At 35.9% G+C, this 12,440-nt stretch overlaps 1 protein-coding gene across 1 annotated transcript; it reads right to left on the bottom strand.

Annotated features, from left to right (window-relative positions):
- Window positions 1-7,092: 7,092 nt before the first annotated feature.
- LOC125389794 (olfactory receptor 6C74-like) lies at window positions 7,093-8,040 on the bottom strand. Its single transcript, XM_048418469.3, has one exon. It carries the CDS (start codon window positions 8,029-8,031, stop codon window positions 7,093-7,095), a length of 939 nt encoding a protein of 312 aa, XP_048274426.2. The 5' UTR covers window positions 8,032-8,040.
- Window positions 8,041-12,440: the final 4,400 nt, after the last annotated feature.

Raw genomic sequence — 12,440 nt, 5'->3', positions numbered from 1 at the left:
GCTTTGTGGGTTATTGCTTCAGCCATGCTTTTCTGATATCCCCAGGAGGCCCACTTTTGCGAAGGAAAACAGAAGAAGCATGGATCCAGGGAAGAGGAGACAGGAAAATGGGAGGAGAAGGGGAACACAAAACTGCAGTCTGGATGTTTTAGGAAAAAAAATAATAAAATGAAGTTAAAGATAAAGAAGTTGGTGCCTGTAAATGGCTATGGTGATCTTTTTTTTTTTATCAACTCCACTACGAGTGTCTCAGTTGCAGTCTTTTTTCTTTTTCTTTTTCTTTCTTTTTTTTTTTCAAAAAGTGCCTCTTCCACTTTTGTCCTTAAATAACCTCCTAAACAGTACAAAGGTCTTCTCCACACATGTCACACCCTTGGAATGGGCTAGGAAATAAAAATAAATATGATCAAAATATATTATATGAAAAAATTTAAAACTAAATTAAAAACAAAACAAAAAATCATGTTAGTTCCAGCAGATTCCACATTCAATTCATAACATAATTTTAAAAGTGTCATGGGTTATATAAGAAAGCAGAATGAGCAAGCCATGGTCAAAGACAACTTGGGGAGGAAAATGTTTTTTTGGCTTACGTGTTAGAATCCACCATTACAGGCAATCAGTATAAGAACTCAAGAGACACGTAGAAGGAGTCATAGAAAGAGAGGCCAAGGAAGAATGGAACTTGCTCCGCAGGGCTTGTTCATTCAGCTTTCTTATACAATCCAGGGCACTTGATAAGGGATGGAGCTACTCACAGTGGGCTGAGTCATCCCAAATAAATAATTAATAAAGCTCCATAGACTTGTCTACAGACCAATCTGATATAAACATTTTCTCAGTCAAGATTACCTTGTATCAAAGCAAAAGTCTATATACTGATTATAAATATTATCAATGAAATCTGGGACTCATGATCTTCTGAGCACCAAAGGCTTGGGCAGGCTCATTCGCCTAGACTTGATATCTGCAGCACTCACAGGTTGTCTCATAGGCTCAGGCTGGTTTCACTGCCCACCTTCTGCTGTCTGTGTGGTCATTCCAAAGTCCTGTTATTTCCAATATTCTGTGATCTCCACTGCAACTGGTGCCGCACTGTTATCACTATTCTCTCCTGGACTTCCTTCTAAGATCCCTTCAAATACAGAGGTCTTTAATTACAAATTAGCTTGCATTTAGGGCCTTCCCTGGTTTCTCACAGAGCAAAGCCTTAGCTGCCTTACATGACCCTTCAATCTGCTGCTTTCATTCTGCCCAAAGTAGTAACACATTACCAGTTTTGCCTGCAAACCTGAGATTAAAGCCTTGGCTTCTCTGAGCTATAGCTCTCTATGATGATCCTTAGGAAACAACCCCCAGATTTCACCTAAGAAATGCTGGTTTCTTCTGAGCTCAGCTAACCATCATAGATTATCCCAGTAAAGAACAGGTTTCAGTCCAGTGGTACACCACTGAAACTGAAGTCCCAGCAGAAACCACTGATTCTTATTTCAGGTATTCACACAACTGACTAAAAAGTCATTCAGTAACTCTCAAACTGACACCTTAAACTTGACAAGCCAGGTCTCCATTACGCATTTCTCTCAGCATTATCTTTCAAATTCCTACAACATCCCACTAAGTTCTGAGCTGAAAGTTCACTGAAAGTCATCAAACTGGAAGAAAATGAACATATACTAGATGGGGTTGATAAAGGCAATAGTAGAAAGATCATGCAGGACTAGTTAATCATAGAAATCATTTGGTCTTTTTCCTTTGAGAAATGGGGACTATTGCTTCTACTTAAACATGTTGGTGATACAATGAAACTTGCCCTTTGCAGTTTTCACGAAGACTGAATGTTGGAAAAGATTAAACAGCTCAATCTAAATAAATACATATGGGGAGGTAAATAAAGGATCAAAGACAATGATTGGATTTTGTCAGAAGAAATAAAGAGTAGGCAAGGTTACCCTCATATTCAGTTGCAAAACTCACTATTTTATGAAAGATTAGGCAATAGACACACTAGAAAAATAGGCCCAAGAAGTGGGCCCAAGATTTCTCTCTCCCATAACAAAATGAAAAGTGTAGCAATTAGTGCTAATATATAGAAAAATTGATGCCATTTTCAAGGTAGGATTATTGACACATTAAATTTGAACATGTCTAGTTTGAAACGCCTACCCTGCATCTTTCTAGTCCTTGACTATAGCAATTATTTTGACAGTTACTCCAGGGAGGCAAGCAATATTGTTTTTGTTTTGTTTTGTTTTGTTTTGTTTGCTGTTTTCCATGGCAGAGGCAACTGTAAATGCTTCCATTAAGTCTTTCCAATAATAACAGCCCTTACTCCACAAGTTTGGGAACCAATATAGGAATCATGAAAACTTCTAAGTATATCTAGCCCAATTATACTTTCTGGGACTGAAGACATTACCACAAAATAAGTTTGGGGATCCACTGAACCACTATGAATTGGACGTCATCCACAGTTGTATTAATCACTTGACTTCCATAAGACCCTACTTGAATTGTTTCTTGGGTCACATATTCCATGTGTTCTTCCAGAATTGGCATCAGTTTAAACTAGTATCCAGTAGGACCCAGAAAGTCTGATTGTTTCCTGTCCCCCAGTGTACAGTTTCTCATGTGAAAGATCATAGGTTCCTCTAGTAGAAGGTGTAGAGAAAGGCGAAAAGTAAAACTCTTGGGTATTTTATCAATGTCTTTCCATTCATATAAGGGGTCCTGCAAATTGGTTCATGGGTCAAGACTGCCTTTTATCATCTTCCAGAGCAGACTTTTTTCATTTGTTTGAGAATTTTTCTGTTTAGAGATAAAACAAAAGCATAGTATTTCATAGTATATTAACAATACCTGGAAACACCATGATTGATTAGCCAGTACCCGAGATCCGTACGCATCATGGCACCATAAAAATCACGTTGTGCTACCAATTATGGACCAGGCTATTATGGACATTGCTTTGCCTGTACTGACCATTACACTAACTACTATCTCCTTGCATTTGAAAATTTAGTGCTGCTACTTAAACCTTGCTATTCCAGGGCCCAGTTAAACTCATTCCATTTAATTCACCCAACTAAACTTCTCCAAACACAGTTTCTAGAACAAGGAAATGTCAACAATGAGTCTCTTCAAATTGTGTAGAAGCCCCTCTCACCATTTTGTTTATGTTTGTGTCTCTCTATAATGTTAGACTATATTGAAAAACAATTAATTCACAAGGCACATCAGTTTCAATAACAGTTGTTTTCCATGTATTTCTTATTTTCTTGATAATAATGGAGGGCAGACTAGCATATCTTTTATCCCAATCTCAACTATTAATTAATTCTCTGATCACATATCAAAGTGTGTGTGTGTGTGTGTGTGTGTGTGTGTGTGTGTGTGTGTATGTGTGTTTCACATGATGAATATTTAGTTTTAGGAGGTGTAGAGATGAATCCAGCTGCAAAGAAAATACTTTTCCAGATAAAATAATGAAATGCAGACAGATGTGCATAAAGTCCAGTTTGTGGCACAGGAGGATGGCAGATTCAAATAAATAAACAAGGTTCAAATAAATAAACAAAGTCATTGCCAGGGAATTTCTTTCCCAGGAACAGTCAAGAATTTTCTTCCTGTTGGTCCTTCATTCAGGGTAGTCATATTATAAATTAGTAGGGATCCATTACCATTCCAACATAAAATAGTCACCTCTTTATAGACCCAAGTCAGGGTATCAAATTTCTTCCTTGGTCTGGAGTATTCTAAAATTTTTGAGTGTGGTTTCTCCGGTAAGATTTCTAGTGTGCCCTATAGTCTCAATTCATCCTGATAAATTTACCTTTCTACTTCAATAATAAGCTATGTGCCAGTCTACTCCAGTCTTTTCAGACATCACACATGTCTGGAGTTATACTCCATCCTCAAAAACATCAAAAGCTGCCTCTCAAGCTCTATCTCAAAGAAAGACTATGAAAAACTGTAGTCTTACAGATTATGGAGAAACTTGGGAGGAACATCACTTATTCACAATATGGAGATGGTTTCTCTCAAAGAAGATTACAAGACTAAATGGCTCACTCTTCATACTATATGTATAGTAAGAGCTCCAGCTACATACCAACCCTGGTTTTATAGATGGAACTTAATGGGATGTGACTATGGAGTTAGTGTTATGAGAAGCATATCTGCTCTAGTGAGGAAAAGAACCAGGCATAGAATGGATAGTGTCATTCACAGAATGAGTGCCGCAGTCACTTCAATATTTCTTATCAGAATGACAGCTCTGTGCACCAAGGGAGACATAAGGAGTCATCAGGACTTGCCTTTAGGTGGTTTAGACTATCAAGGAAGACCTCAAAAGATTGTAACAATAAGAGTTATGGCCCAGCTTGGGGAATGATAGACCAGTATCCATGGAGATATCTAACAAGGGTTAAATCATCTTTCAGATTGTGAGAGTTTGGTATCTTTGTTGATTCTATTAACATGGATCATTACCATTCTTTTCCCCCAGTTGTCTTTCAAATAGATGATCATATATTTATATTTTTCTCTCTGCATCTCAAGTAGCATCACTAACAATATGTTTGTTTATTGGATTCAGCAACCAAACTCATATCAGAAAATTGCAAGCCTAATTTAATATATAATCATGTTATTTGTATGTGTGAACCAATACTTACATAATGTAAGAGAGTAAGACTGTCAAGAAGAAATATATGAGGACTCCTGAAAACTATGTTAGGGAAGTGAATAACTTGGTAAAAATCAGGCTGATAGCTATTCAACAGAAGTTTCATGTTACTAGTCAATCTAAATGTTCTCTGCTAAAGATACAAACAGATCTCAGCTTTCTTGTCTTTAAGATCAAGTAGATATCAGTGTTACATCACACAGAAAATATTGCCTCATGAAACACCATGAGGAAAAATCACTGCTAATAAAACTAGCCTCAGAGTGCTAAGATCTCACAACAAAAGACATGCCTGAATTTCTGAGGCATTAAGATGTTTTTAAAAGTGTGAAAACATAGTATTACCTCTTTCACAAAACACTATAAACTATATGAAATCTTAGTTATGAAGGAGTAAATGTATGTTAAAAACATAACATTTTATAATACTCTGTGAACTACCACTCTTTCTAAGAACAAGATCATACCTACTGTCCTGAAGCAATTTCATTTCTTAAATTCATCTTATGACTCTGCTCCATCTTGCTCTAAGAAAGAAAAGTGTGTTTCTTGAAAAAAATGTTTCCTTTCAACAGCTGAGTGCTCATTTAAACACTGCAACTTTCAAACAAAACAAGTAATATTTGCTTTTGAAATGAAAATTTTTAACAATTAAAAGTGGTTCACATTTTAAAAACTACAATGTGAAGAGTAAAGCATAAAAACACACAAGTATTTATGGAATATTTCATGAAATAAGGTGTATAGCTGCAAAAGTATTATTGCTTACTGTACATACTCTTTTGAAATTTTGATAATCACACATAAATTAACTTTATAGTCGCTGATGTATTTTGATCAACAGTTAAAACTTTTCCTGCAGAGAAGGACATGATTCTGAAACTTTCTTTGTTTCACAAGTTAAAGAGGACACCTACACAGTTGCATATTTCCCTTCTTGTCCACTATTTATATGCACCAAAACTTCTGTCTGAAACATAATCAGATAAACAAGCCATTTTGAAAATAATAGAACTGCATTGCTTTTATTCAGCAATCAGTCACAAATTTTCTCCCATGATCTCAAAAAATATAGTAAGCTACTCAAAATTTTAAAAGTATAAATACCTGTTTTATTACTAATATTCAAGTGAACAAGTAAGACTAACACATTTATGTTTAGATATGGCTAGAACTATTTGTAAAATATAAATGGTAAAGGTCTTAAAATAAATATTTTACATACAATATTTTATAACAATTACCATACATACATGCATGTATGACATACACAAGTTTTATATATGTATAATATACACAATATAATATAATATTACATATTATAATATATAATATTACTCTCTTACATTATGTAAGTATTGGTTCACACATACAAATAACATGATTATATATTAAATTAGGTTTGCAATTTTCTGATATGAGTTTGGTTGCTGAATCCAATAAACAAACATATTGTTAGTGATGCTACTTGAGATATATATATATAATATATACTTGAGATATATGTATATATAATATATATATTAACAATAATGGATAAACTCTGCTACAACGTTTTTGATTTAAAATTTTATTACATTTTATTTATTCATTTTTGTCAGTGAGTCTATATAGAAGATAAAGGAGCACTGTTTTTGAAGGAAGTCAAAGAAAACCTTGTGGGAATTTGGTTCTGTCCATTTACCATGTGGGTACAGGAACCACACTGAAGCAGTAGGGAATAGCAGTTAGGGTTCTAATCTGCCAATCCATCTTGTTAGTTGTTAATTTTTTTAAATAAGATGCATGCTAAAATTTAGAAAGATGTAAATAAAAATATTAAGAAATATCTGTACTTTGGTTATAAATTACCATAAAAAGAGAATAACAGAATAATGTTTCCATGAAGCACACATCAAACATGATATAAAATAAAAGAGAATCTAATAGTTTTGACTAATTGGAATTTTAAAATTCATTTTGTTTTGCATGCAGTTTTACTGTTGGGAATCAAAACCATGCTCATTCGTCTTGTGCAGTCCTTCTACAATTGAATCAATTTCTAGGTCATGACGAGAATTTTAAAGGACAAAGAGATGTAGAAAAATAAGCTCAATTTTATTTGATTCACACTTAGAGGAAAGAGGAAGATGAGTTTTAGGGGGAAAACAGCCTTTGAAGATTCAGGTTACACAACTGTGATCATAGCTCAATAGTAGTGTGTTTTTCTAGCATGTGCAAAACTCTAAGTTTAATTCACTGCTCCCCACACACATAAACTTTGCTTCTAAAGAGCAAGAATTTTCTGTGAGATGTGAAAATGAATAACAAAACAAGGAGAGGCAATTGAAGCAGACTTATCTTATATACTACTGGTGTTATTAAATCTTCTTTCTTTATTTCCTTCATAAAGTGAAATGGTATAGTCATTTCTTTGAGAAAGATGTAATCTTGTGTATTGTATTAACGAATGCCGTTTTCACTTGCTGATTCCTCAAGGTGTAGATAAAAGGATTCAGAAGTGGAGCCACTGAGGTATTGAGCACGGAAATTCCCTTGGAAATAGATACTCTCTGCTTGACTGAAGGTTTAACATACATGAAGATGCAGCTGCCATATGAGAGGGATATCACAATCATGTGAGAAGAGCATGTAGAGAAAGCTTTCTTCCTCTGGCTGGTTGAAGGGATCTTTAGAATCGTCATGGCTATGTAGGTGTAGGAAATTATCACCATTGCCAGTGTGAGTAAGAGTGTTACCAAAGCCGAGACAAAGCCCATCGTCTCCAGGAGCTGCGTGTCTGTGCAGGAAAGCTGCATGAGCGGGGTGGTGTCACAGTAGAAATGATCAATAATGTTGGAAGCACAGAAGTCAAGATTCAAACCTAACAAGAGTGGTGGAAAGATGACAAGGAAGCCAGCAAGCCAACAACTGAGGATCAACTGCACACAGACTTTATTGTTCATGATGGTCATGTAGTGCAGGGGCTTGCAGATGGCCACGTAGCGGTCATAGGACATGGCTGCCAGCAAGTAAAATTCTGATGCTCCAAGTAAGAAAGCAAAAAACACCTGAATGGCACAACTGTTATACAAAATACTTTTGTCCCCAGTTGCCATAGTAGCAAGCAATTTGGGGATGCATGTGGTAGTGTAGGAAATCTCTAGGAAGGAAAAATTCCGAAGGAAAAAATACATGGGGGTCTTCAGGTGAGCATCCACCAAGGTGAGTGTGATGATGACCAGATTGCCAGTGATGCTGAGCAGATAGGTAAGAAGCAGGAAGACGAATAAGACAACTTTCCACAGCGGGTCATCAGTCAAACCGGCTAGGATGAAAACTGTCACCTTTGTGTGGTTCTTCATTGTGGTCCTCTGGCTGTTAGCTGGTCTAAGTGGACAAGAAAGAGGAGGGAGGTTATCACTCCAGAAGTATGCTAGTGATAAGTAGTGTTGAAGTACCCTTGTCATTGAGAAGGCAAGGGTTCAGACAGCAACACAGTACTCATCAATGATCTAAAGAGAGCTGTGCCAAGAAAATGGTAGCTTATAGCTTTATGGCATCTGGACAGAAATAAGGATATTTATTTTTGATGTTACTCTAGAATAATCTCTATGATGGTGTTGTCTGTTCATCTCTTTTCAGAAAATAAATTACCAGTAAATTAAAGACTATAGAAAGAACAGCTGTTTTGTTTCTTGAGTATGTAACTGAATTAGCATGGTAAGTCATATTTCCTGTTCACTTAAAGAACTTTAATTTGCTATATATTAAATATTTTCAAAGAAATCCAGTGACATTAGTCACTTGAACCACAGTGGTCTATTATAAAAAAGAATGGAAAAAAGAAAGAGGAGCTAGAGAGAGGAGGAGGGAAGGGAGGAAGAGAAAAAGGAGAGGGAAAGAAAAAAACCATCATTAAGATCAATATGCCTTTCTAGGTTATGCAGCTTATCCAATTGAACTGTCTGATTTTCATTTCAATACTTTCATGGAGGTGATGCAACTTTAAAATTGAAAACAAATCACTGTGGTAATGTTTATATTTCTATTGAATTCAATGACTTGAAGAAATTTTCTTTACAATTTCTATTGCTTTGATTTCTGCTATCACCATATATTTTTTTGAATTTTTCTTTCAATACCACTTCATCAGGAACAGTTTGTTACTACCAGTGTCTATAATAAGTCATTGTGGTTTCTTAAGATTCTAGTACCAAAGAAAAAAATCTTAAGCAACAGGTACACCAGACAAAAGATATATGTAAATAGAGTTTAAGGGGGCTGAATGAGATGGGAGGATTAAAAAGTTGTGTAGAATTCTGATATAAGGTATCTAGAAATGGGAAATAAAATTGAAGAGAAAAATTTTAGAGGAGTGTGTGTGTGTGTGTGTGTGTGTGTGTGTGTGTGTGTTTGAAGCAAATATGACATTTTTAAACCTTTAAGTTTTTCCTTATGTACTTCTAAAGCTTACATGTTCCTGGATCATCTTATGAAGAAATTCACAAGGTGAGTAAATGACCTACAAAAGAGGAGAACTATTTGATAAAGTTAAAAATTACTTTATATATAAAAATTATGATATATATAATATATAAATAATATATATTTTGAAAGTATTGTATTATCAAATAACATGACTCAAATTTTAGTTGACATGTTTCCCTCATAGTAATATTAAAATTTCTAGCTGCTATTCAGTTAATAGAAAATTATGAAACTGGAGATATGATAGAGTGCTTGGGTAGTATACATAAGACTTTTGCCTTTACAGCAAGATAGAATGTCAGGGGGAGAGGAGAAGAAAAGAAACAGTGGTAAATATGAGCAAAGACAGTAGGAAGTGATGTAGAAACCTATATATATTGAAATGGCACTATTAATAAGCAAAATTACATAGATTTATATAGCAAGTAAATTAGATTTCTAGCATTAAAAGTAATAATATCTCCTGGGGAACTTCTAATCTGGGATCCTCACACATAGATCTTCACACATGAGGGGCATGACTTTCTACAATATTATTTTTTGTCTTAAAATATTATGGTAATTACTTAATCCTCTAATGTATAGATTATTCCCAGGAAAGGTCACAGGTAAATAAAAAAAGATATCCAAAAACTTACTTCACATAATTTCATGAAAATATTTGGAGTCTATGACAGGTCTTAGAATGAGAAACAGAAATGAGAGCAAATATTCCCAGAATACTGAGGAAAACTGAGGCAAAGTGAAGGGTGAATCCATAATCTACTGAGAAGCAATGAGGAGCGTTCTGCTGTCAGGACTGTGCATACCAACACAGCCGACACACATGGCTAAAGAAGAACACCATTTATTGGACATACCTTCACATTCAAAGAGTCACAAGGGCATCTCTTACAACTTCCTTTGTGTACATGAATGGCCGCAATGGCAATAAAATGAAGAAATTCATGTGTCTAAACCACAGAAATCACAGTATCATTAATTAAGTTCATTCATTTACCTATGTGAAGTGACACATACCAAGGATTCTACAAAATTCTCTGAAAGCAATATTCACATCCAAGACAAATCTTTGAATGAACTTTGAATTGTATCACCCATTTTGAGTATTAGATTAATTAAAATGGAAACATTTTTAGCTGTAATTATCACAACAAAGGTCTTACTTTCTCTATTAAAGTTTAAAGGTGATCAAAACATATCAATCTTTTCATAGAAAAATTTAAATGAATTAAATATACATAGGAGACAGTATTTCTTAACTTTTGCAAATGATTTTATCTTTATGAGTTCCAAGAAATAGTGTAAAAAGTCTAAAAGTACAAGTATTTATTTGAAACACACAAACACATGATAAAGTGGTAACGATACCAGCACAGATGTGCTTGGACCAGACTCTTTTTGGACTAAAATGTTTGATCAAGTTTATGAAAAGAGATACTGCATTCCTCTCTGAATGCATCTGACACTAAACTACAAGTTAGGATGTGTTTTGCTCACCTATTGAGACAACCCTGTAGGCAATTTTCTTAGCAATTGTTTGGCAGACAGACTTTGTGTTGAAGTTCTCTTTTTACTGCAGTGATGTGGTCCTTGCATTGAATCATTTTCTACTTATTGTCCACACTGCCGTATAAAATGAATCAATCCTTATCTTAGGAAATTTTAATGGGCTCACTTTCTGAATCAACATTTAAAGAAAATTCTCGTGAGAATTTGAGATTCATGACAACATTTCCCCAGGATTAAGCACTTCTCCTGTTATCCAAACGTACTCCCCAGACAATCTGTACTTTAAAAAAGAAAAAGACAGAGAATTCTCAACAGAGCAGTGTCAAATGGCTGAGAAACAATTAAAGAAATCTTCAACATCCTTAGCCACAGGGAAATGCAATTCATAACTACTTTGAGATTCCATCTTACACGTGTCAGGGTGCCTAAAATCAATAACAAAAGTGACAGCTCATTGTGGAAAGAACAAAGAGCAAGGGGGACACTCCTCCATTGCTGATGAGAGTGCAAACTTGCACATCCACTATGAAAATCAATATGATGTTTCCTCAGAAAACTGGAAATTGATATACCTCAAACTATACCACTCTTGGGCATAAACCCAAAGGACACTCCATCCTATCACAAGGACACTTGCTCTACTATGTCCGTTGTGATGTTATTCATAATAACCAGAAAGTGGAAACAACCTCAGGTGTCTCAACTGAAGAATAGATAACAAAATGTGAAGCATTTACACGATTGAATATTACTCGGCTGTTAAAAATGACATCATAAAATTGCAGGCAAATGGATGCAGCTAGAAAAATAAATCATCCTTAGTAAGGTAACCCAGGGCTGGAAAGACAAATATGGTATACATTCACTTATAAGTAGGTATTAGCTGTTAGTATATGATAATCAAGCTACAATCCACATACCTAGAGAGGTTAGATAAATTCAAGGGTTATAGGGGGAAGGATGGATCTTCTGGGAAGGAGAAATAGAAAAGCTTCTGAGCGTGGATTGGGGTCAGTGGGAATGGGAGCTGGAGGGATCAGATGGTGGGGGGATGAAGGGAGAGACTGTGGGGGACAGACAGCGGGACTGGGAGGCATTGTGTGTGTGTGTGTGTGTGTGTGTGTGTGTGTGTGTGTGTGTGTGTGTGTGACAGTGTGGAAACCAAGTGCTGTGGAACCTTCCTGAAATACACGAGGGTGATACGGAATCTGAACTGGTTATCTTTTGTAGTAAGGCAAGGCTTCCAGTGGTGGGACTGGGTTACATTCGGTTGAGTTATTGGCCTTGGAGGTCCTGTGAAGACCACTAAACCACCCAGGCTGATGCTAGGACAGAAAGTCCCTCTCTGAATACTGGAAGCACACTTCCTCATCAAGGACAAATTCTACATAGTCCACAGAACTTAGAGAGGTTGAGCAGGTGCCAGCTTGGAGCCTTCACCCCTAAGTTCCAGTCTCTTTGGAGGGGAAGGTACTTTTCAGGCTACAGAAAAAGAAACCTGGACACTAACCAGTCGCAAAATTCTCCATCTACAATTTACCCTGCCTGAATGGTTTGCTGGGGCAATGGTAGTGCAGAATTTGTAGAAGTTGGCGAGCAATGTTTGGTTTAACTTGAGGGCCCTGCTACAAGAGGGAGTCCATGCCCTATCCTGCCTGGATGGCCAGAAATCAGAGACAGGATAGCCCAGAGACAGAGTAGAATCAAAGACAACTGGAAAGAAAAATAGAAAGAAATGATTCCTAATGATATTTGGCTACACTCACAGCTT

The sequence above is a fragment of the Myodes glareolus genome, chromosome 26 (genome assembly GCF_982192425.1).
Source record: "Myodes glareolus chromosome 26, mMyoGla1.1, whole genome shotgun sequence".
NCBI classification, from domain to species: Eukaryota; Metazoa; Chordata; class Mammalia; order Rodentia; family Cricetidae; genus Myodes; species Myodes glareolus.
This window is presented reverse-complemented; position numbering and strand designations above follow the sequence as displayed.